General features: G+C 43.5%; 2 protein-coding genes across 3 annotated transcripts in view; both read left to right on the top strand.

Moving 5' to 3' along the window:
* The window catches only part of KRAS (KRAS proto-oncogene, GTPase), a 208,257-nt gene that overhangs the window by 30,980 nt on the left and 150,703 nt on the right, over positions 1 to 26,574 (top strand). The gene's annotated exons all lie outside the window — the stretch shown is intronic.
* The window catches only part of LMNTD1 (lamin tail domain containing 1), a 276,783-nt gene that overhangs the window by 219,225 nt on the left and 30,984 nt on the right, over positions 1 to 26,574 (top strand). For both annotated transcript variants that reach the window (XM_075898616.1, XM_075898606.1), the window contains 8 exons: positions 2,379 to 2,494; positions 8,310 to 8,536; positions 11,481 to 11,673; positions 13,660 to 13,846; positions 15,060 to 15,179; positions 19,222 to 19,439; positions 20,821 to 20,993; positions 25,351 to 25,442. In XM_075898616.1, the coding sequence (XP_075754731.1) occupies positions 2,379 to 2,494; positions 8,310 to 8,536; positions 11,481 to 11,673; positions 13,660 to 13,846; positions 15,060 to 15,179; positions 19,222 to 19,439; positions 20,821 to 20,993; positions 25,351 to 25,442 (1,326 nt within the window). The remainder of the gene's footprint in view (positions 1 to 2,378; positions 2,495 to 8,309; positions 8,537 to 11,480; positions 11,674 to 13,659; positions 13,847 to 15,059; positions 15,180 to 19,221; positions 19,440 to 20,820; positions 20,994 to 25,350; positions 25,443 to 26,574) is intronic.

Below are 26,574 nucleotides of genomic sequence, written 5' to 3'. Positions count from 1 at the left end.
GTGTGCTCCCAGTGCTTCCTACCATGCAGTGGAAGCACAATGCTCCTACATCTGTTCAGGGGATGCAGAATACTCTAAGCACACCTGGCTCAATTTGTTTCCAGTGAAAAACCAAATTTGCAGTACCCAGAAAAATACATTATCCATGGCCTTCTCCAGAAGTGGCCAACACAGAATTTAGTGACCTTTTAGAATGCATTTATCAAATTGTGCATGTGGTGTGCATCCCTATTCTATTCTATTCTATTCTATTCTATTCTATTCTATTCTATTCTATTCTATTCTATTCTATTCTATTCTATTCTATTCTAGTTCTTGCACATCACTGTCATATGAGTATTTTCCAGTAGGGCATAGATGATGTAACTCATCTTTGTCCCCTGTAGTTTGTTCTCTTAACCTCTCCCCATGGGGCATATTGTACGTGCAGTCTTGTGTTTTATTTTGGTAAGATTTTTAATACAGCTAACATTGTATGCATGTGTGTGGATAAGAACTTCCTTCCTGGCTGCTGATGCAATCAGCTTATCCTCGGAAACATGATACTTTTTCCTTTCTTGCATCACGTTTAATGACAGCTGTTATTTTTGATTATAAAATGATCCAGCCACTACTTGAAATGCAAAGTTAAATAGAATCTAAGTAATGAACTCTAAAGCCTTAGAAACAACGTGCAAATGGCTGAATTTAAGACTTAATAAATAAATGAAATGCCACAACTTCTTCTTTGTGTACAATGTATAAATGTAAATCAGATTGCTATGTTTGTAAAATATTTGGGGATCCTTTGAATTGTACGATTAAATATAAGGATCATATCATTGTATTGTGATACATTTAAGATATTTATGATTTCATGCAAAGGCTATCTATCTTAGAAATGTGGTTCTGTCTGTCTGTGAGTCCGTTTGTTCAACAGCTCCTCCAAATCTGGTATGCACCTTCCTCCTCTCCAACTTAAAGCAAGATCAGAGTTTTGATTATGTCAGGAAAATGGGAAGTGCCTTGAGTGGGATTGTTTTCCATAAGATGGAAAGGGAGGGAGCTGTTTAGGGGGATGCTATACTGCAGAGTGACCAACGGGGGGACAGCTGCACTACCAAGAATGAGGTCAGCTGGGGCTTGCCATCTTGTCAGCCACTGGACCAGAAAAGGCGCTGCTGGATAGAGCAGGGAAAAAGGCCCTGCAAAACGGAGGGAGGTGAGGCCTTTTCTCCCTCCGTCCGCCTTCTCCCTGCCATCTGGTGGGACTTTCTCGTCTTCCCATCCAGGAGGGCTTTTTCTCCCCACATCTGGTAGGGACTTTTCTCCCTCCAAGCCCTCCCTTCCCCCTGGTTTGGCAGGGCTTTTTCTCCCTCCCTTCATCCAGAGGGGCCTTTTCCTCTTCCTCTGTTAAGCAGGGCCCTTTCTTGTCCTCCATCTCTCAGGGCCTTTTCTCCTCTCCCCTTGTCCAGTGTGGCCTTTTTTCCTTCCCCTGTCCAGCAGGACCTGTTCTCCCCCTTCCTGTCTGGAGGAGCCTTTTCTCCACTCCTCATTCAGTGGGGCATTTTATACCCCACCCCACCCCTCTGGCGGGGCCCTACCAAAAGTGGGTGAGATAAAAGGCCCCAATGGACAGAGGGAGGGAGAAAAGGCCCCACTGAACAGATAGGGGAGAAAAGGCCGCACTGGATGGGGAACGGGTGGAGAAAGTCCCACCAGATTGGGGGAGGAGAAGGTGGACGGGGGGAGAAAAGGCCCCAATTGGATGGGGGGAGAGAAAAGGCTCCACTGGATGGGGGGAGAGAAATCCCCGCCAGTTGTGGGGAGAGAAGGTGGACAGAGGTAGAAAAGGCCCCGCCAGATGTGGGAGAGAGTCCCACCATCACCAGGAGGAGGCATAGCCTGCTACTCACCCAGCACCGACAGGCTTCCCAGTGCACCCTCCCTTCATCCAGCCTGTACAGTCCTCCTGCTCCCCCCACCCTGGGTACCTTATGCGGCCTCCCCCACCCTAATCCTAACCTTAACCTTACGCAGCCTTCCCTGCCCCATCCTGGCCAGTGGGCAGGGTGCACAGTCCCCCCCACCATCCCTGGCCAGCCCAGGGAGAAGCTGCAGGGCAGAGTGCACAGCCCAGGGACATGCCAGTAGGTGGGGTGCCCCCCTGCTACTCTGGGCCACCCCTGGGGAGAAGTCAGCAGCCACCCACACCCCCTGCCCTGAGTCTCCTCCTCCCTTGAGCTCCCCTTCTTTCCAGTCCCTGGCCTAATTCCTGAACCCCTCTTCCTGTCCTGAGCCCCTCCTCACCCCCTGCCCTGACTCCTAGTATATCTAAATAACAGAATCACTAGCTTCAAGTATGTTCATAACCTGATTCCATGCGTTTTCTTTCTCAGGCATTACAAGATCTTCTTCTAGCCAAGACGAAAGCATTGGAGGCTGTTGAGGAGAAAAATCTTTCCCTGCAAAATGAAATCAGTTTGCTTAAAAGCACATTTGGAGGAGAAAAAGGGTAGGAACTTTAACTAAGCAAGGGCTTTTTGATAACTACGTGTACTCTAGCTTTTGTTGCACAAAACTTTTTAAACCTTCTTTGTTAGTGCAGACCTCAACACCAAGTTTTAGTGACTTGTATCATAACCAATGTCATCATAGCACTTACTCCTTCATAAAAGCCCTGCAAGCATCAGACACTGCATTCTCAAGAGACATGGGTGGTAGTGACATGACATTTTTTTAAGGAAGTGCCACTGATGTGGCCCCCAACTGAGAAGGAGAAAGAGGCTCCCCACATTCCCCTCACACACCAGAGCCTGGGGGGCCTAATGGCTAGAAGATTTTGTGTGCTCCAGTCCCAGCAGAGGGGCTGGAACGCCAGCATGGGTTCTCCAACGCTCAGGGTATGTCTACACTACAAAGTTAATTCGAACTAACAGCCGTTAGTTCGAATTAACTTTGATAGGCACTACACATGCAAACCGCTAGTTCGAATTAAGTTCGAACTAGCGGTTTGCATGTGTAGTGCCTATCAAAGTTAATTCGAACTAGCGGAGCGCTTAATTCGAACTTGGTAAACCTCATTCTACGAGGACTAACGCCTAGTTCGAATTAAGGGTTGTGTAGCCACTTAATTCGAACTAGTGGGAGGCTAGCCCTCCCCAGCTTGCCCTGGTGGCCACTCTGGGCACCACCAAGGAAACTCTTCTGCCCCCCTCCCGGCCCCGGAGCCCTTAAAGGGGCACGGGCTGGCTACGGTGCCCATGCCAGGTGCAAGCCTGCCAGCACCCAGCCAGCAGACCCTGCACCTGGCACGGCTCGAGCCAGCCACCCGCTGCCACCCAGCCCTCCGCCTCTTCCCGGGACCAGGCTGGTGGCTCCCGGGAGCCTGCCCAGGTCCGCAAGAGGCGGGCGCCCGCCTGGTCTAGTGCGGACATTGTGGACCTCATCCACGACCTCCGCACTAGGCACAGGAAAATGGCCGTCTAGGGCAGGATAGCTGCCAGCCTGGCCACCCAGGAGCAGGTGTGCATGAAAATCAAGGTGGTCCACTGAGACCCCCGACCCTGAGCTTAGAATGGCCATACTGGGTCAGACCAAAGGTCCATCTAGCCCAGGAGCCTGTCTGCCGACAGCGGCCAACACTAGATACCCTGGAGGGGATGGACCGAAGACAATGACCAAGCCATTTGTCTCGTGCCATCCATCTCCAGCCTTCCACAAACATAGGCCAGGGACACCATTCCTACCCCCTGGCTAATAGCACTCCATGGACCCAACCTCCATGACTTTAACTCACTTCTCTTTAAACTCTGTTCTAGTTCTAGCCTTCATAGCCTCCTGCAGCAAGGAGTTCCACAGGTTGACTCTTTGCTTTGTGAAGAAGAACTTTCTGTTGTTAGTTTGAAGCCTGCTACCAATTCATTTCATTTGGTGTCCTTTAGTCCTTCTATTATGTGAACTAATGAAGAACTTTTCTTTATGCACCCTCTCCACACCACTCGTGCTTTTATAAACCTCTATCATATCCCCCCTCAGTCTCCTCTTTTCTAAGCTGAGAAATCCTAGTCTCTTTAGCCTCTCTTCATATGGGACCTGTTCCAAACCCCTGATCATTTTAGTTGCCCTCCCCTCTCCCAGCCTCTCTCTTCCCCTCTCCCACCTCCTTTTCCCAGTCTCCCCGAGTTTTGTTCAATAAAAGGAGTTTCTGTTTTTGAACACACGTGTCCTTTATTTTGTACATCAGGAAGGGGGGCTGGGGAGGGGTAAGTGGAAGGAGGTGAAGGAGTAATGGGGTACGAGCCCCCGATGGGGAGGACTGGGCTGGCTCTGCGGGCTCCTCAGGGTGGAAACTCTCCTGAAGCCCCTTGATTGACTCCCCCCTCCGGATGGCAGCCTGCGGCAAGTGCTGCCAGGCTGATGGCCAAGTGCTGTGATGTGCCGAGTGTGGGCACTCAGGGCACTCCAAGCCAGGACTGCTTTGCAAGCGGGGAACCCCTGAGAACTGTCTGTCCGGAGTGGGGGTCGGGTCCCTTTAAACACAGCCCTCGGCTAGCCTGAGGCAGCAGCTCCACACTCTAAGTCCTAATCTGATGCCCTGCTGGCACTGCTTCTGGCCATCCTTAACCTCAGTTCAGGGTCCACTCAGTGTGGACATGCTAATTTGAATTAGAAAAATGCTAATTCGAACTAGTTTTTAAGTCTAGATGCACTAATTCGAATTAGTTTAGTTCGAATTAACTCATTTGAACTAAGTTAGTTCGAATTAGTGCTGTAGTGTAGACATACCCTGAGAGAGGCCCCCAAGCCTCGGGGACCAGATCCAGGCAAGCCAAGAGCCGTATCCAGCCCCTGGGCCTTAGGTTCCCCATCCCTTCTTTAGAGGATCTGGACTTCAGCTACTACCTACTTTTTGTTACCTTTGGTGCATTATTTCAAAAATCCGTGAGCCTATGAGACAGACTTTACATCTAGATCTGAACACTCCCCAAACTTCTGGGATTGTCAGAACCAGAGAATTGATTCAAGTCCTGTAGCTGGGCTTACCCAGTCTGATGTTAGACCTTGCTGCTGCCTCAATTTCCCCCCTTTTTTTCAGCTAAGAAAACTTCATGCTGCAGGTGTTTCCTCAATAACTCTTCTCTTTTGGGAGGTGTAATGAAAAGATGTAAACACCACCACATCTTGGCTGCCTTCTCTAATACAGACAGATTGCTCTGGTCCAACATGCTGTTTGTTTAATTAGAACATACAACAGTAAAGTCAGTCAGCATATTCTACATCTCAAGCACTCAAAGGGCATGATGGATATTTTAATATACTCCTACTTAATCCAATATTAAGACCAGAGAAGCTTTATCTGGACAAAGGAGTCCATTATATAGTTCCAAGCCTAAAAACTACTGGCATGCTTCAGCCCTATGGATGGTATTAACTGCCACAGAGGTTTCTTTACTAGCTGACAGAAGGAGAAGAGTTGCCAGTCTTTTGAGCAAGTTTTCAGTGAATGTTCTGGGCCAAATTCTGCTCTCAAGCCTTGAGTGACCTTACTGAAGTTATTGGAATTACTTTGGATTGACACTGCTACGGACAGTAGATCATTAATTTCACTTTGAAACTCTTCCGAAAGGCCTGAGCAAGTGTATTAACTTCCAGCCAAATGAAACCCAGATGCTTTCCCTTTTAGGGAAAGGAAACCCTTTTCCTGAAACTGTAGCCTGAAAGCTCCAGTCACATCCCATCAGCCTCAGCTGGGTTGGCTTGAGCAAAAAGGATTTCACTGGGCTATTTATACACACACTTTTTTTTCTTCCTGTGTAGTTTCCAACATCATAATTTACTGTATGATTTCAAATGGAGACAGTGGGGTGAACAGCCATGTGGGCCCTGGGGCAAAGTGGGGGGGGGGCGTGACAGCTCCATGCCTCAGGAAGATGTGGCACGTTAGGTGGAAGAGGTGGGGCCAGAGCAGCCAGCCCTCAGAGCTGCCAGACCACTGAGTGCCCCAGACATCAAAGCCATGCAGAGTGCCCGGTGCCTCACCCCAGTGGCAAATGAAAGAGGTCCAGGGCTCCGCACCACTGCCACTTCCACAATTCCCCCTCCCTGGTCAGTGGGCCTGAATGGAGATATTTGTTTTGAAATGTCTTTGAGCTGCAATGTCACGTGGTTCCTAGAGCTATTTAGACAAGTTCTGCTGTCTCTTCCACTGGTGTAAATTTGGTGTTACTCTGCTAATGGCAGTAGAGTTACTCTGGATTTACACTTGCCAAAAGGAGAAAAGAATTTTGCCCACTGACTTTAAGCTGATTGGCTCTCCGGAGAGGTGAGTAAGGGCAGATGCTGACACATCCCTGCTATGTTTTGCCATGATGTAAGTTAACAACTTAGGGCTAGACTGCAGGTGCGATAGCACAGCTCTGCTTCAGGGGTGTCCCAGAGCAGCACTGCTTCAGGAGCATCAGGAAGATTGTGCTCAGAGAGTTATAATTTCTGCCGAGGCTGCACAGAAGGGGTGTGCATCTTACACCCCAGCTGTTATGGTCGTGTGATGCTCTCCTGCCTCCCTCCACTTTCTTTCCTCCCTGCACCCTTTCTGACATCTCAGGTAGAGGTGGGTGAATGACTGGTTTTTCAGTTTGCTGGCGGTTACAAAACATGGGGACAAGAGGGAAGCAGTTTGGATTGAGCCAAATTTTTAAAAAAACAAGAATTTCAGCAAATATTATTTGTGGTCAGACAAAACTGTGACAACTCCTGATTTTCTCCATCGTACGTGAGATCAGAGTGTCAGAGTACAGGGAATATGTCTTGCCAGATAAGAATTCCATTTGGCATGGACTTTGTTTGTAACTTGTAACCATGAGCTCATCTGTCACGTAGCAGGCACTTGACACGTAGTTGGAAAGCTATGTCTGGAAAGGTGTGGCAAATAAATGAAGGGTGATCAGCACTGAATGGCTGTGCCCTGGTGAAACAGGGAGGTTGTACTGGCAGGGCCAGTGACTTTGAATGGACTTTCTGGACAGAAATCTGCCTGGAGGGAAGGGGCTTTTGCTGCCTATATCCATGCTTAGGAGAGCTGCAGTTTCTCCACCTTGCAAAAAATTACTAGTCTTTTTTTTTTTAATAGTAACTGCTTCCTAAACAAAGGAAGTCTTTTCATTGGCTAAGATTATCCAAAAAGAGGAGTGGAGCCAAATTTACTGCGCTTCCCTGAAGGACTTGGACCAAAATCCATGCATTCACAAAAGGGGGGGAGATCAGACTAGAGGGATTGGGACGAGGAGCTATTGTTTCCATGGATTCATAATTCTTTTGTGCTTTTAAAAGTTGTGTGTGTGTGCGTGTGTGTTTAAGAAATTCCTTTGCTGAGCCTATTTCCTTGCTTTATTGTCATGAGGTCTCTGAAAGTGTTAACTAGAAAGTGGAGCTCCCATAGTCATTCTGGAGGGCAGTGTATCTATGGTACCTCTACACTTCAATAAAACACCCATGTAGCATGGCCACAGCTGACTTAGATCAGCTGACTTGGACTTTCAGAGGTGACCATTGCAGGGTACATGTTTGGGCTCACACTGGTATCCAAGAGTCTCAGAACATGGGCTCCAGCCCAAGCTTGTCTCTACATTACAATTTTTTCCCCCTCATCCCAAACCCTGCAAAGCCAAGTCAATTGACCTGGGGTCTGAGACTCATTGCCATGTTTTTATTGAAATGCAGAGCTATCCTAAGTGACTTGGGACCCAGAAAGGCTGTGGCTTTGGTTCTAGAGTCTAAGAGGGACCGCAAGGTACTGCTGTCCAAGAAAGGTGTCAGACACACAATCTGAATCTGACAGTATGCCTGAGAAATCCAGAGCTAGGAATACTGGCCAGTCACTATCCAGACCCCATGGGATTTAGTGGGATTTAGTGGTTAGATCCCATTACAATGTATCAGTATTCATCTGGGGGGAGGGGGGCTCTGTCAGGTTGTAACAGCAGACTTAGCCCCAAGGGGTATTACATGTGTCAGGTGTGTGACCATATTGCCCTGGGTGGGAAGGTTGTGCTTTGTGGATGTTTTGGATAGCTTGTGCAAAATGTAAGAGGCTAATGAAAGTCAAGAAATAACTGTAACAATAATCGGCTAGTAGTAATCAGATCAAAAGGGGGAAGGGTTGGACGTTATTCTGTTGGTTGATATTGAGGGTTCTGGTACCTAGCCCAGATTCTGCCCTCATTTACGTCCCACCAGCCCTGTGTATACACTATATACAGAGGCCTTGAGTATTAAAAGTGTTAATGGTCCTTTTGTAAATGAATGTAATTTCATTGTTTTTAATACAGTACGGAAGTAACACATTTCCATCTGGTCCCGGAACTGTTATACTTGGACCACTCCCCTGATACTTCAGGTTCCAAGAAAAATGATTCACCCCAACCTGCAGCTAATGAATTCTCCCCACAGTCATTTCAGCTTGCTTCTGCGGCTACTTTGACAAGTAGAATCACAACAGCACCCAGACTCGCCAAATCCGCTGGAGCAAATAAGACTACACAAAAGAGAGTTTTAGGTAAGCCTTCAAAAACTCTTCTACAACTCATATCTAGGACAGAAGATTGCAGGGTTGCGTATGCTCAATATTTAAACTGTGCCCCATGATGATTTTTTACTACGGTTGGAGTGATTTCCCTCCAAGCATTGCAGCTATTAGAATTTTCAAACTAAGCAATCTTTTTCCTTGCCTCTAGGTGGGATTAATCAGATGGGGTTTTTTATTACATTGGTGGCTAAGGGCATCTTAAAATTATGGAGAGAATTACTATTTTATTTGAGCTGGGTCCGTTCAATGTCAAAGCAAGCCAAACATACATATTTTGAGTCCGTCTGATAAACCAAAATGAAATGTGTAGATTCAGGACTGTTCAAAAGTTTCAGTGAAAATGCAACATCAACATTTACAGAATTCATTATTCAGTGAAAATTTTCAGTATTTTAGCTTCCACAGTGCCTCCTGGGAATTGTGTTTCAGGTGCCCAATGTTGCCACTGTCCTCTATGGCTCAGGGTCCCCAGCCAGACTACATTTCCCATAATGCATGGTGATGGTAGAACTTCCATGATGCCTGGTGACATTTCAGCAACAGGGGAGATAGCAGTGCATCAAGGGAGATGTAGTCCAACTAGGCTGCCTAGCCATAGGAAAACATGGGGGCATGAGGCACAACTGCCTTGGGTGGCAGCCTAGTAATGTCAAACTGAGCTGAAATGAAATAGTTTGATTCAGTGTGATAAGCCAAAATATTTTGATTTGGATTGGCCTGGTTTGGAATTTCCCAATAAAAAAACAAAACAAAACAAAAAAATTTTTCAGCAATATCAAAACTTTTATGCAAAAAATTTTTGATGAAAAATGCTGGACCAGTCCTAGTTATAACTCCTTGCCTGTTCTGTACTGACCACCACTACTCAAATACCAATTCCAGATTCTCCCAATTCTTCCAGATTTGTGTATTTGTAAGCTGCATGCTTTTTTATATAAACTGCAACATTTTACATAGGGTCAAATTGTGTGCTGCCCTTGAGAGAAGTACATAACAGTGGGCCCAGGTAAGCTCATTCTTGTCACCACAAGGGAAGTGAGAGTGGGAAGAAGGGCCCAGGACCATGGCCCAACCACGCCACCACACTAGCCTACATGATGGAGCCAGTATGCTGTGGAGAGCAGTCTACGTCAGCCTAATGGCTAATGCAAATGTGCAGGACACAGTATAGGGGAAGACTGTCTGCCTATGGGGCAGCGTCCCTCAACCTCCTCATCGAGAGTGCAAATCTGCATCTTCCCCTACTTTGGGCTTGTGGCTAGGTACCTTACTTTAGGCTATGAATCCTATTGAATTTCAGTGGGATTTGGGTGCCTAACTCCCTTAATCCCCTTTTAAAACCCCAATCTTATCCCCCTCTACATTTAGTGGTATGGAAGAAGCCAGCACCAATGTGTGCCAAGAAACAAATGGACTTATTAACACATCACTAAAAGTCAGCTTCAACAGTGTGCCCATTCTGCTGCCACTCTGAATATTTGATCTAACAGAACCTCTGGCAAGCACAGAACAACAAGAGCCCAATGACGCATCTAACTTCCTGATTATTGAGCTCATTGGCCTTTGCCCTATTTCTTCTCCAACCAATCCCTAAACACAAGTCCTCTGTGCCACCTCGTTAGACTCATCCTCTGCAAAATTAACACTCAGTTAAGCTGCACATCTGCCATGGCTTTCTGTTTAGGCCACTGTGCCATAGCTTTTACCCTCTTTATTGATCACATGTTATTACATTTGGCTGCATGCAACTAATTCTCCACTTGCCAAGATGAGGAGACCTCGTTTCATTGTCCAACAATTGGAATTGCTGGTTTATCTGAACACTTACCAAAGGGAGTCTCAAGGCAGGCTACTACAAACAAGACATTGAAATAGGGGCCTGCTGTGTGTCACTGCTTTGGTATGATGCACTATCAGATGGAAAAAATAGAAACTCAAAACATCTTGTGTTTACAACCAGAAAATCCCACTGGATAAAGCAAATCAACATGCCTGACTGAAGCCAGCATTCCTAATACAATGGAGAGGCTAATTTGTGCAACAGTATTACTCTCTCAATCAAGAAGGATTTGAGTTTTAGCCATCTAAGGGACAGCTCCCATGAATACAGAGCATGTCCTGTCAGGTAATAAAAATCTTTAACACCCACAGAAATCAATGAGAGTTGTGGCTGCTCTACACCTGATAGGAGCTACATAGAAATAGTCCACCTGAGCGAGCGCCCCCAAACCATCTCTTTGGGATCCAGAATTGGGAGAGGTCTGAAAAGCAACACCAAGTCACAAGAACTGACAAGAACCGAGGGAAGCTGGTTTTGGTGAGGCTTCAATGGCAGAGCAGGGGATGAAGAAAGGGTCCACCGGCAGTATTCACTTCTCCCTGTCCCAGGTCCTAAAACCTCAGTGTGGCTGAGGGAGCACACGTGGTGCATGGACACACCTTTTTGGAGTCTTTTGCCAGAAAAAAGAAACATCCAAAGAGGGGAAGAGGATATTATCACATTTATCCTGTAAGTGGTAGAGAGACTCAAAATGTTCAGTACCAACTCGCAGCTGATGCTATTCCTTATAGTGGCACTGAAATTGCAGCATGACATTTATATTGCCAGTGGCATAATTTGTTGAGTTTTAGCTACCCAAGGTAATTCCACCAAGGGAATAAATCAACATGTCACTAACAAAATATTCACTTTGCCAGCTGTGTCCCAGTTTATAGCATGGGTTTAAAGCTTCCTCAGAGAGGCTCACTGAGCACCGTTTTACATTAACAACTCTGGGGGGAGGGAGAAGAAGGAAATGAGGTTATGTAAATTTTATAACGAAAAAAGACAAAAAAATTGGCTTCTTTTTTATTTTGTTGTTTTGTAACTTCTATCTTCCTCCCATCCCCCTCCTCTCTCTTGCTTGTTCAACAGCTCAGGGCAGTGCCAATATTGAGTCACCAAAGTGGTCCCTCAGCCTTGACCCAAATACATTAGGGCAAGGTCAGGACTATTTCATCTCTTTGTTTACTGACTCAGAGAAGAATGCCCAACACCCTGGACCCTGGGAGAGACTGAGAACACCTTCAGCCACTAAAGACTACAACTCTTCTGCATCCAGAAATAGGTGCATTGTTAAGCCATCAGATTTCTAACAATTTCATTTGTTTTAGCAGTGGGACTCTGCAATTGTGTTTTTAGGGGGAGCGTCCCTTCAGCATACTTTGAAGGGCAGAGAATGCTGTGCCTTTATGGTTCTCTACAATGTCTCCATTACATGAGACTTAACCAGCACTTGGCCCAGGTAGTCTCTGCAAGACATAGGAAAATGTCAAAAGGTTTAAAGGAACAGAAAGTAGTCCTTAGTAACTTAGGGTATATCTACACTGCCACCCTAGTTCGAACTAGGGAGGCTAATGTAGGCATTCCAAGTTGCAAATAAAGCCCGGGATTTAAATATCCCAGGCTTCATTTGCATCTTGCCAGGCGCCGCCATTTTTAAATCCCCGTTAGTGCGGACTCCGTGCCCGCGGCTACACGCGGCACGGAGTAGGTTGTTCGAATTAGGCTCTCTAATTTGAACTACCATTACTCCTCGTGGAGGAATAATGGTAGTTAGAATTAAGAGCTTTAATTCGAACTACCTAGTCCGCGCCGCGTGTAGCTCGAACTACGGGCATTTAAAAATGCTGCCTGCCTGGTAACATGCAAATGAAGCACGGGATATTTAGATCCCGGGCTTCATTTGCAAGTTCGGATGCCTACATTAGACACCCTAGTTCGAACTAGGGTGGCAGTGTAGACATGCCTCTATATTCCTATCAATTTGATAGGAAGTCCAGTTCAAATAGGAGGCATCTTCCCTGGGCCTCGATTGGTGGCATATCGAAACTCCTGATGGTCTCACTTCCCCTGCTTAAGTCAGGAGGAACAGAAACTCTGTACAAATCATCTGTACAACTGGGCTTCACTCTGCTTTGGACTACTCAGTGAGTGCTACCAGCTTGTGTGCAGGCCCGGCCAAAGGGTTTGCAGGGCCCAAAGCAGGATGCTGGGAATGGGGCCCTAGGGCTGGCCAGTGGATTGTGAATACTCAGCAGGCTGGGGCCCCAAAAGTGCAGGGCCCTGAAAGTGCAGGGCCCAAGGTATTCTCTGCAAGACATAGGTTTAAAGAAACAGAAAGTAGTCCTTAGCACCTTAGAGTCTTCTGGGATTCATTTGCCTGTTCCCGGGCAGGTGCCATTTTTAAATGCCCGTAGTTGGAACTACCTGCCCGCGGCTACACACGGCATGGACTAGGTAGTTTGAATTAAAACTCCTAATTCGAACTACCTTTAAACCTCCTTGCAGGAGGAATAACGGTAGTTAGAATTAAGAGCTTTAATTCGAACTACCTAGTCCATGCCGCGTGTAGCTCGAACTACGGGCATTTAAAAATGGTGCCCGCCTGGGAACATGCAAATGAAGCCCGGGATATTTAGATCCCGGGCTTCATTTGCAAGTTCGGATGCCTACATTAGCCACCCTAGTTCAAACTAGGGTGGCAGTGTAGACATTCCCCTATATTCCTATCAATTTGATATTCCCATCAAATAAAATTACACTGTAATGCACAATCGTAATGCCAATCTGTTGATTTATAATTGTATTATAGAACATACTCTGAATAGACATGAAATGGGGTGTATGTACATTTAAATATTTCTGTATAGCTGCATTTCAAAACTCTCAAAGGAATTTAGCCACACAATTCCAATGAATTGTAATGGCCACCTCATGGGGTCAGCCTTAAAATGTTAACTTACATGCATTTAGAAAATACACAAATAGCAAACTGTGATGATGATTACATTTTTAAAAGCGCAAGTTAACTTCTGATGTAATATGGGCCAAAAAATACATGATACAAATATTGTGTGTTGACATATGTAAAACACACACAAACAGTTTTTCAGATGAAAGGGGCTATTTAAAGTGCAGATTATTACTTATGTAAATGGTCTGCATAGAGTATGTTTATTATGCAAGCATCGGGCCAAGTTGTTATCATTAAAGGCATATGTATTTTGTTTGTGGAATGCCTTTAAACCCTTGATTCTACTTTTATTTTTAGTGCTACTGGCAATTTAAGAATTGCTGAAGTTCATTCAGGTGGTTATTTTGTGAAGATCCTTAACTGTTCCCCTGATAAAGAGGAGAGTATTGGGGAGTATATACTCCAGCAAAATATCAATGGCCATCCAGTAGCTGTATTTAGATTTCCACCAAGGATCAGAATGAAAGCCAATTCTGCTGTAACTGTGAGTACAGAAGAGGAATATGCCGAATGAACCCAGAGGGGATAGCTTAGAATTTACCTTTTGTAAATGAGCTACTCTTCATCTACTGGTCAAAATTTCAAACCTAAATGCTTGACGTCAGGCTCAGAAATCCATCTTTTTAGATGCCTGAGAAGCCCCAAATCCCACTGAATTCTACAGGAGCTACTAGAACTCAGCACCTTTGAAAATCAAGGCACTTTTTTTACTTGTGTGCCTTAATGAACCCAACTTTCTAAATTCTGCAGACACTTTGAAGATTTTGACCTGATAACATGAAGAATGTTCCCCATATCTCATTGTCCCATCTAAGCATTGCTTCTGTACCATCTCTCCATGCTGCAGCATCGTGTTCAGTACAAAGGGATGTTCTGAAATGAAACCCTGGATCTGTAGGCCAGTCCTTTAGAAATGCTGCTTGCAAAAGTAAGTTAGGATCAATTTACACAGGAAAAATGTTTTCGTCTTGGTTCCTGATGCTGCTTCAACTGTGATTGAGGCCACAAATCCTGGGGTAATTGCATCCAGTTTGTAGAGCATGATGTTATTAGTGTCTCCTCTATAAATCTAAGGAGGAAAAAAAATACTGTTGCTCAACTGGATTTACCTATTCCTGCACTGGGAGGCTCCAGAAACAAACATGGATGGAGATTCTAAAGCCTATGTTGCAGACTTTTTAAAATACCCAGCATAAATGAGAAAAACCACCTATTGTTAATCTGACCCTCAGCAACGTTGGCTAGCCTCCTCCAAACTAAGGTTTACAGGCTCTTTTGAAAAAGCACCCCATTTTCAAAAGAACCGTGTTTAGACTGCGGTTTCAATTTCGAAATAGAGCTTTTTCAAAAGAGTGCCATTACGTGATTATGCAAATGAAGCACGGGAAATTCAAATCCTGACTTCATTTGCACTTTTGAAGTGCTTCATTTTCATCCCTCTACCGACAGAGGGATGTAGTCTTGACGTAGCCTAAGATTAGTTCCTGAAAATATACCCTCATATTTATCTCTGTTAATCCACTAGAGCAGTTCTTGATGTTAATAAGAATAACCAAGCCATTGAGACAGTCCGTATAGCTTTGATTTCATGGATAAAAGCATTGAGAGAGAAAGCTCCTGCTTTTTACTGAGTCTACACACTTCGCAAACACCCAAGGATCATCTTCTCTGTATCTGATCACTTTGAATTATTGCAGGTATGGACAGCAGATGCTAAAGTGCTTCCTAAGCCTCCATCAGATTTCCTTTGGAAGGAGCAAGATAGATGTAATACAGGCCCGGAGTGCACTACCATTCTTTGTGAACCTAATGGTCAAGTGAGTGTTCTAATTCTTATTAACTGTCTGATGTGTACTTAATAGAATTGCTAAATTCCTCTACTTGTCCTTCTTAAAATGATGGCTGACTATAAGGATAACTGTAAAGCGTAGCAGTGGCATGCAGAGTTTTGGCAAATAAATAACCCAGGAAGGGGCCCACAAGCAGGTGTATTGGTCCGTGGAGTCTTGAAGCTTAACAAACCAAATGCTCCAGGTGCACTGAATATGTGGCATTGAATACTTACGCTTTGTAAGTGGGGCTGGAAAAAGGCTTTCCCCTAGTGCTAGATCCTGTTGACAGTAATGGGTCTCTTCATGTGCTTAAAGGTAAATGTGCTTATGTGCTAGCTTGAACACTTCACATTATCAAGCACACGGGCCCTTACTAAGCAAATCATGTGGTAAATCCTAGCTATGAACTTTGCTTGAGTTTAAAAGTTAACTACTTGCCATCAAGGAATAAAGAAGGGGACTAGAGACTGACAGCGTTGCAGTACAAAGGTCTATTATTCATGGAATGGGTACAGCATGCTTGGACATTCTGTACCTTGGGGAAGCATCCTGTAACCCCCATTACCCCCATGTATATAGGATTGTGAACTTGCATATGAAGCATGCTATGTAAGGTATCAGGGAAAGGTTATGATCTGGTGAAAGTCACTATTCTATGTAAATATATATTCATTAGTGCATATGAAGTTGTGTAATAGTGTTGTCAGTTAAACATGCAATAAGGTGGGGAATCCGTCTGATACTAGCTCCCCAGAGACAACAGCAAAGAAATTAACCACTACCTAGGTGGGTGTCAAATAACCATCAGTAGCCATTGTCCTACAAGAGAAATATAATTCAGTGACTTGTCTGCATAAGGCCACACTAGGGGGATTGCTCAGCACCGACTGCGGACTCAGCAATGCCCACCAGACGTGCTTGGACTTGTTTTCTCCCAGTGTATGAACTAAGGCTATAAAACAGAACACAGGGGGTCTATGCTTCACTTTTCTCCTGCCCCCACCTATACTGCAAGCAGCCAGGACAGACTCAAAAGACCAAAGACTACAACAGAGGAGACTGGCCCAGTTTTCCAGAACAAAACGTGTCTATTTAATGTAAGTTAAGGGTGAAATCTACGTACTTTGACCTGCTCTGTTTTTGTCTGTTTGCTGTGTGTGTGGCACGGGTGCCCCTCAGTGCCTTTTCTACCGTCCATGGCAGTGCTCTCCTCACTGAAAAAAGCTTAAAAAATCAGTTGATCATAGGTTTCTAGTGTTTGAATAGTGTTCTCTGTTAAAAAAAACCAAAAAACCCCAACACCTTACTCCCTGGTTTTTCCTTCTTTTCCTTGCTCTAAGTTCTTTGTCCCAATCTAACAGTATGCCAGGTTCTCCTGGGTTTAAAAAAATGCGACTCCTGCAGAGACTTAGTGCCCACTTCAGATAGGCACGCCTCATGTATAAAGTGCCTAAGCGAAGGCCTTGTGGAGCAGAAGTGGCCACCACATTGCCAGAGTATGACCACCAGGGCTAGGAAAGACCCGGAGATGAGACTTAAAAATCTACTCTGGTAGAATTCTCTCCAACTACCAGGAGCATAGACAAAGGGTACGTCTAGACTACATGCCTCTGTCGCCAGAGGCATGTAGATTAGGCTACCAGACATAGTAAAATGAAGCGGCGATTTAAATAATCGCCGCTTCATTTAAATTTACATGGTTGCCATGCTGAGCCGACAAACAGCTGATCAGCTGATCAGCTGTTTGTCGGCTCAGCGTGATAGTCTGGACGCGCGGGTGTCGACATCAAAGGTATTTGTCGACCACCCAGGTATGCCTCCTGGGATGAGGTTTACCTGGGTGGTCGACAAATACCTTTGATGTCACCACCCACGCGTCCAGACTATCGCGCTGAGCCGACAAACAGCTGATCAGCTGTTTGTCAGCTCAGGCGGCAGCCATATAAATTTAAATGAAGCGGCGATTATTTAAATCGCCGCTTCATTTTACTATGTCTGGTAGCCTAATCTACATGCCTCTGTCGCCAGAGGCATGTAGTCTAGACGTACCCAATGGCTCCCTCAGAACCTGCAGCTCTGAGAAAAAGGGCCAGTTCATCTGCTGTACGGGACTCTTGTAAATCCTGAGCCTCCCAAGCACAGTCCTTACTGGTTACGCCGTCAACATTGTGTGCTGCACACTCTCCGGTGCCGTCAACCTTTAGCAAAGCACAAAAACAGAAGATGGCACCAATGAAAGGCTCTGAAACCTAAGAGAAAGGGCACCGCCCCGGCACTGGTGACATCAGCACTCACAAAGGGGCACATGCCGCCCCCACTTCATACACAACAACAAGTTTCAGGATGGTGATCTTGGGAACCATTATTCTGACACTGGATGAGAGGAACTGGTTCTCATCCCTCGACCTCCAAGACTTGTATTTTCATATAAGAATACATCCTTCCCACAGGAGGTTCCTCTGGTTCATGGTGGGCAAAGAACATTACCCATACAGTATCCTCCCCTTGGGCTAATGACAGCACGACACATGTTTTCCAAGAAATTGACCATAGTCACGGCCTTCCTCAGAAAGCAGGGTGTTATCATATTCCCATACCTTGATGATTGCTTAATCTAGGAGTCTTCACAACAACACACAATAATCATGACACGTTACCTAAGACATTTGATCTCACCTGGGTCTTCTAATAAATGATATTACATACCCTCGATACAAGAAGGGTGATTTACATAGGTTGAACTAAGCCTGTCAGAAAATCTAGTAGACTTTTTATAGTTATATCTGGTCCCGGCAAGGGAACAGCCATCTCCGCACAAAGCATATCCAGGTAGATATCAACTTGCATACATTCCCGCTACAGACTCTGAAACAAAGAGCCACTGCAGGCTGTCACTGCACATTCCACCAGAGTGTGGAATTGACTGCCTTTCTAAACAACGTCCCACTGGCTGACTTCTGCATGGCAGCTACCTGGTCTTCCTCACATATTTTTGCTCAACATTATGCTTTACAGCAAGGATCACTACCTACCTACCTACCACTTCCATGGTGATGCCGGCCTTTCTTCTTTCAGTAAATGACTCCAAAGACCCACCTCCACAGCTGTGGGTACTGCTTTTTAGTTACCTGAGTAGAGCACCCAAAAGGACACCACTCGAAGGAGAAGAAGTTACTTTGTGCAGTAATGATGGTTCTTCAAGATGTGTGCCCTTGTGGGTACTCCATGACCCTCCCTTCCTCCCCTCTACTTTGGAGTCTGTTATAGGATTTCTGGTAGAAAAAGAATGAAGGGAAAACCACGCCGTGTGCTCAGCTAACAGATGAAAACAGCGCAAGATGGCTGCTGCACATGTGTGGAACAGGAAGGCACTGCTAGGCTAAAAATCTCTGATCACTGGCACAAGGATGTACTGACACCTGAGTGGTGCACCCAGAAGGGCACCCATCTTTAAGAACCATCATTACTGCACAAAGTGAATAACTTCATTTTCTTTGCTGTGTAGCCCTCCTCTAAAAATAATCCAGTGGCAATGATTTTTTTGGCCATTTCCAGCCTGAAAAGAAACCATAACAAGTGTCCTGTGTCACTTTAGAGACATATATATATATATAAAATGTAGTTTACTTGATACCAACGGGTTTTGATTCAATTTTGTATATTGTTTTCCCCTCACTTTTTCCTTAGTTTGGCCAAACTTGCCATTGCTTTGGTAATATCAAAATGTCTAATGTAAGTCAAGCTGTTGAATTGAGCAAGCTGTTACATTATGAAGTCACCCAATAATTTTAAGAACTGAACATGGCTTTTCAAAGAGTAAATGCAGTGACAGTCATTTGATGCTTCACCATTATTTTCTGGGTCACACCTTGGAATTATAGTCAGCTCAGATATATCTTAGAACCTTTATCTCCCATACCCGCTTGCCACTTCCTTCTCCCACATACACCACCATTCCTTATGTAACAAACAATAAACTTAATGGTTAAATGAAGTAACTAAATGAATAGTGTTTTTTTTTCTTCAGGCTGTTGCTTGGTACACACCTATTCACTGGAACAGAAAGCCAGGTTGGGAAGAGCAAAAAGATGATGCAAACCTTAACAGCAACAGAAAGCCAACTATACCAGCAAAAGTGCAGAGAGACAGATGGGTAAAGGAACCAGAATCTTTGATAATTAATACTGTACAGGAAGGGGCTGTCCAAGGTCAAACAGAGGAAAGAGGATCAGTTTTCATTAAAAGGTAGCCATCCCTCTGTTAAGTGTACTCCATCATTATGATATGGCACTATTCCTGGCAGGATGTGGAAGCAGGGCAAAGAAAGTTGTCACCAGGATTCGATAAAAATGAGTGGGATAAAATAAGAACTGACCAGAACCTTCATACAAAATTCAAACAAGACTGTGTTAGGTTCCAACTAGAAAGCAATACTTTCAGTCAACGAAATAACGGACATTTTGTAAGAGAGCCGCATTATATGTTAGTCACTAATCCCTGGTCTACACTAGGAGACAAGGTTGAATTAAGATACGCAACTTCAGCTACATTAATTGCGTAGCTGAAGTTGAATTCCCTTACTCAAATTTTGGTGCTGTCCACACTGTGGGAAGTCAAAGGGAGCATATTCTCCCTTTGACTTCCCTTACACCTCATAGAATCAGGACTATCGGCATCGATCGGAGCTTCTTTCTGAGTTTGAATTAGCATCTCTTCACTTATAATTCAAACCCTGGAAGATTGACTGGGGCTCCTTCAATCGTATGTGTAGTGTAGACATGCCCTAACTGAGCATCCAAAAGTGTGCCACACAACATCCAGACAGAAAAGATGCAATTCCTGCCCCAAAGAGCTTATAGTCTAAAGGTTGTGGTGGTCATAGAATTGTTCACACTAATAATTGTTCGCACTAGTTTGTGAAAATGTGGGTCTAAGATTCATAGTCTCCTGTGTCGGCCCAAGGCACCTTAATCTGAGCCTTAGGGTATTATGAAGGGGGAAAACAGCTTGGGCAATTTTTGTCTATGTCACCAGAGATTTAGTTATCGGATCCTTGCAGCATGCTCACTGAAGAATGGAATACGTGTAATAGCATGAAATTCAAAGGAAAAGGGATAAATGTGTCCTACTGCACAAGTCCCAGTGGCAATTTTCTGTGGCTTATACTTTAGCCAAACCTTGTCAGATTTTAATTAGTACAGTAAAAGGCCCCTCTCTACCACAAGGATTATTCATTTGCCAAATTTCAACCTTCTGTTCCAAATCATGGTGAAAGCTGTTCATAAGACAGTTCAAAAAATTTTAACATTGGCCAAGCTGCCTAATGTTCACTAACCGTGTTCTTGGGAATAGTTGAACAGATCATGTTTAAATTTCCAAAGAAATTCAACTTCAAGCAGAGAATAGGCAAGGAAATTTTTTCATCTGAAAGGGCTTTAAGTTGGGCAAAATTATAAGCAACTGTAAATAAAGGATTATAACAAAGTGTTACACAGCCTTAATATAGATACTGTGACTGCTCCACCATCTATAATACAACTTATGTACAATATATGTATCCTATGTATCTGCATCAATAGATACATACAATATACACAATAAAACCATTTGTATGTCTGTTTTACAGAGAAAAAAAGATCCCAGCAACCCTGTTTCCTATTCAAAATTCTTGGTGCCGAAGTCCAGCCTCTCCCACACACCCTCACTTTTCTCTGCTCAGACCATTAACCATGGGCAACGATGGCAGCAGTCTATGCAGACAGTCCAGGTGTCAGTCAGCAAAACCTGACCCTCCACCAGGTGAGTAGGAGAGTAGTCACCGTAGAAGGTTCAACGTGCAAGCTAATGTTTTCACAAGGCAGAGATGTATTGAAATTTGCACAAAGAAAAAATCACTAGTTCTTCATTAGTAATGCATACATGTTATCACTCATATCACACCCTTCCGGCATGTACAGGGTTTAAAAATAAGTGTTACATGAGGTGGTTGTTGTGTATGAGTTCTGTGCTGTGCAGATTGATTCTTTTTAGAAAATAAATCATATTATCAAGAGTCAGTGCGAGAGAAAGATGCTTGTCTTGACTAGGAATTGCTCATTAAGTATTGGTGAAAATCCTGTGTTTAACGCTGGTACTTCAAACCCATGAAACTGTGGACAAACTGGAAAGAATTCAGAGAAGCATGTCAAAGTAAGTAAGAGTATGAAGAGATTGATTTACAGGGAAAGATTAAGAAGAAGCTGTCACAGTGCTAGTCCGCGTCTATTGAAGCAGTCAATTATTTCAAAATAACAGGTGGCTTATTCCGATGTCCCAGTAACCCTTGTTCCACGAGGGTTAAGGGGAATTTTGAAATAGCGAATTATTTCAAAATTTGGCACTATATAGACAAAGCCAAATTATGAAATAAGCTATTTTGAGATAAGGGTGCTGTGTAGACGCACCCCACTGACTTTTGGACTCACAGTGGGACTGCTTATAGACGTTCTAGTTAAAATGAGAAAGTAGCGGCTGCAGAATCATACTCACACCTTTGATTGTCAGGATGCTGATATGTGGCAGACAGGGCTGTGTGATAAAATGTGCCCTTATAAATGAGATTTATATAAATACACTGTTGTGCTTTTGGAATAAACTGTACTAGAGGCACATATATAATGACAGTGTGTAGGTTAAACAAGCGATTATGGCAACCATGTGAGGAAAAGAAATGCAACTGTTTTCTCAAACAGAATAATTGACTATACCAGATCAAATATTCCTCTTGCCATCAAGTCATGACCTACAGCACCCTTATTTTTCCAAAATGCTATCACTCAATGTGACTGACAGCCATTCTGCACCTTAACTTGTGTTTTGAAAGCCTGCCTTCTCTGTCATCTCTACTTCTTTGAAGACAGACTTCCAACCTCCAGAACCTTAAAGTGTCTCTTCAAATGAAACGGTCCCACCTCTTTCAAACCAATCACCTCAGAATTCAAACACAAAATCTCACTGTGGTGCTAAGGAAGACAGAGGCCCATAAATCTGGCAGCATACTATAAAAAAGTGCAATTTCATTTACTAGGCACCAAAGAGGCTGTTTTGCAAATGCAATAGAATCCAGATTTTATAAATTCCACTATCTCAACTTTGCTATCTAATGACTTGCCAGTGTGTCCACCTGCCTGCTAGGAAATTGCAAGTCTGTCCATTTTTTAAAAATATCCAGTCTCTTTATTACTTATTGCTTATAAGGGGCTTAAACCATTTGTATTTGCATATCCTTGGTGTACCAGTAAAAGCAGGGCCCTTTGATCTTGTTTCAGGATAGAGGAAAACCTTGGAAAAAATTAAAAAGGAGTAATTCTGAACATTAAGTGAGATAAGAAGTTTAAAAATACAGAAATTAAGAACATTAAGAAAAAATTCAGAGACTTTAGCAATGTTCTTTCTAATCTTTTCTATCCATGTACAGATTTCTTCCATCCATGTGCAGAATACATTTTTATGTGCACCAAGTAGAAATAAAAAGCTACCTGTGGATGCTCTGCTAATCAGCTTGGTGACACTTGACTCTCTCCTGAGTGGCCGCACAAGCACACAGCTTACAGGGAACTTTGGGCTAGATCTTCAGGTGATGTAAATCATCACAGCTCTGTTCTGGACTTATGATTCCCTCCCAGGATCAAAGAACACAAAATTATGATTAAATGATGCTGTGAATGATTCAAAGATTTATCTTTGCTTTTGAGGAGGAAGAGAAGAAGGGAGCTGCTCTGTCAGGACCCCTGTTCAAAGAGAAACCATCCAGCTTCTGTTTTGCCTGAAGCTGAATACTCAAAAACCAAACCCCACTTCACCTCTAGCATTTATAATAGAGCTAAATATAAAAAAATGTGTTTTTATTTATAATGGGGGATCACACTCATAGGCTTGCTGTGTGAAAGGGGCTGCCAGCACAAAAGTTTGAGAACCCTTTTCCTGGCCCTGGATCAACAGCTCTGTCCTTGGGTGATCAAGGTCACATGTAGATTCCTGGGATCAGTAGGGTTTGTGGCACCTATTCTGAAGGGGACACATTCCTTGTTAGCCCTTTTCTCCCACTGGGAGGTTCTCTTCCAGAAAGTTCTAGAAATAGGTGAGTAAAAAATGGCCTATTCTATGCAAAAGGGCAATAGGAGGGACCTACAATACATCTCAAATCATATTATGCAAGTGTCCCATCCAGCTTTTCTTTATAAAAACAATTTGTATTATGCAAATAAACTCCTGGCCAATGTTTAACTATTGTAACAGATGAAATAACGCATCACTTCCTATCGTCAATATATCGCTACAGTTCTCTGCCCAGGAAAATATTAGTGGTCCTTTATTACTCTGTTAAGTCCGTTTTAAACAAGCCACTGGTGCAATTCACAATAGTCTTGTAACAGGGGCCTTCTGGCTCTTGCCTCTGTCCCTGTCCACAAAGTACTCAGATATTTACAAGTGGATGTCTACGACCTGTGTAATATATAAAACTCATGTAACAAGCAAGGAAGATCGATCAATCAATTAGTCAGTCAATCAGTCTCTCCTTGCTCCCTGCTTCCTCACTTTCCATTTCCTTCCTCTGCCTATTTTGGGGTTCTGCCTAATGGCTTAATTGGGCTTTCTGCCCTATCCCACCCACAAATTAGACACAGCTTTGTTTAGTCAGCTGCAGTCTGCTTTGCTTGATTGGTGCTACTATGAACAGAATACTAACTTAGCCTTTCTTACCTAACACTCTGTCTCAGACCTCCATCCCATACAAACTTAATATTTATCTCACTGCTACTCTCATTAAGTATTAGAAGCAGGAACACAAAGAGACCAAAAAGCTAAGGTGAAAATGTCTTTTTTTTTTTTTTTTTTGAGAATCCAATATAATCTTCTTTACAACCTTCAGCTATTGTGTGTCATGGGTGTCTTAACTTAGCTATTTGGTTCTGTTCATGGAAAGGTGTAGCCAATTGTTTGTCTATTTCACAGTTCATTCTTTAAAATTATCATGAGATAAAATATCTGAACTTAGCTAAATGTATTGTCTAAAGACAAAACAGTAAGGAGACATAGCTTCCTTTGGGGAAGCAAATGCTTGCAGCATGTTCATCTAGCACAGGTATTCTTCAAAGATATGCATTTCAGCTAGTAATATTTATAGGATGATTTTACAATTACAAAACTCTTTAGGTATCACTTAAATTAAACCCACTGGTTCAGACCAGACTTTAGCTTGCCGTTCTGTGCCTTCCTCATCTTTGTTTTGGATGCTAGCATCCAGGTCCATGAAGATATCTCCCTGGCTTGTCCTGGGGCAGAACATTAATGTATTTTGTTTTTGACAAATTTCCTGTTTTCTAATGCCAAAGCTGACTTCAGATTTGCAAAGGGCTATGGGATATTTGACATGGAACAACAGAGTTGCGGGCAGAGCATAATAAATTCAGTTAACGTAATTTTCTAACAAGTGGCATAATATGTATATGTATATTATATTAATATAATGTATGTAATACCTTTTAATGTGGTGCATTATGCCTAACATATATGTATTGGCTAACAGTTCACTCTGTGTTCCACGTTTGGATCTTGGCAAACAGACTCAGCTGCTGAGAGTCCAGAATGATAGTGGAAGTTCTCACTATGTGTGGGTGAATGGATTCAGATAAACACTTTCTCCCCACGCTCCCAAATTTTTGCAAACACATTGAAATTAGCCTCTTTTGAGTTAAAAAAAAATCAGTAAATTTTCTCATAATTATTCCTTTTCTCCCACATCTTTACTTTTGGTTTCTGACCCGAACCAGAAGTAAATTACAAAATACCATAGGTGAAACCTTGACACTAATGTCAGAACTCCCATGAGATCAGGATTTGGACAAATGAAAAACGCTGTTCTCACAAGATCTTCAATTCAATTTTGCAAACATAAAAGGGCACAATAGTTTAGATAAGTGCCAACTACTTGATGTTCACCAACTTCTTGGGAAATTGAATTATTTGCTTCTCAGTCAGAACCAGAAGGTCTAACGACAATGGATTTATATTTATTTTTTTCCCATAAAATAAGAGGAAAATGTTGAATTTATTACATCCAATATTTTTCCTTGTAAAATCAGTATATGGAAATCATTTTTGTTCTCATCAACAGGTACGCTGTATGCAGGAACCAGGCGAGTCAGAAACTCAGCCACTTGCAGTTTTAATGGAAAAAGTAGCAGACGGCTGACCCGGTCAGCAGGGGTGAGTAGAGATTAAGACAAATTCCATTTTCAATAAGGCAAGAACAGTGAGGTATGGATAAAGGAAAGGAAATGAAAACCTTAATTTTATGGAAAATTCTTTTTATTATTTGTGTTTTAAGAGAGAGGCCTATGCCAGAACCAGTCACTTAAGACTCAGATCTGGCTCTGAATCAAAATAGTGCAATCTGATCACAGCTATATAATGAGACTATTACACACCCTACTGTGTCTGCAGGAAGTTTGTATTCAAAGCTTGAGAGTTTGGGTCTGAGTCTCATTTACAACGAGACCCTTTACACTGCTCTGATAGGGTAAAGAGGCCTTAAAGTGGGCATACATTTTCACTGATTTTAAGACCTCTTTACATTTACATTAGCCTATAGAAAGAGACAGAATCAGACCCATCACAGGACTCAAAATTTGTTCATTCTCAAACTGGGAGGATGTTAGGCTCCCAAACCAAACTTCCTGGCTTGATTTCATCTCTCGTTTTTTTTTGTTTTTTTTCTAAAGATCAGTTCCATGACTTTTTGTAATATGGAATACTTTTTCTTAATTAATAGTAATATAAATGCAGGAGATAGCTAGGAAAATGCTAAACATTGCTTCAGCATCAGATCCACATTTCTTAAGACCTGAGTCAAAGCTCACTGAAGTCTATGGGATTAGGCTGTTAATGAATACTGAGAGAGAGTGCATGGGTATGACAGAACTGTTGCCGGCACAGAGTGCCCGAGGGAGGCAACAGCTGGGTTCGGTGCCCGGTGTGCGCGCTCCAATAAACACACCGGTGTGGAGAAGCAAAAAAAGTTTATTTGAACGCTCAAATAGGTGCCAGGAGACTAGACATCTCAGATCAAGCACACCAACGTAAGCAGTTTTCCCTTCTTATATACCCAGGTTGTTTACTTGCAGGAAAATAGTGAACTGTAGCAAGATTCCCACACTGGGACATGTTGCCAGCCCTATTCTCCTCCTCCCCTCTACAGAGACGCATCTGAATTCTTTTTCTATACCACTGATAGTAACTAGGCAACCTCAAGGTCTGTCTTGCCATTCCCAGCTATTAGCGAGCCAGAGAAAAGTTATGCCTGGGGGGGGCGGGGGGAGAAAGGGGCGGAAGGGGGGGT

This window comes from Pelodiscus sinensis, chromosome 1 (genome assembly GCF_049634645.1).
Source record: "Pelodiscus sinensis isolate JC-2024 chromosome 1, ASM4963464v1, whole genome shotgun sequence".
Taxonomy (NCBI): Eukaryota; Metazoa; Chordata; order Testudines; family Trionychidae; genus Pelodiscus; species Pelodiscus sinensis.
This window is presented reverse-complemented; position numbering and strand designations above follow the sequence as displayed.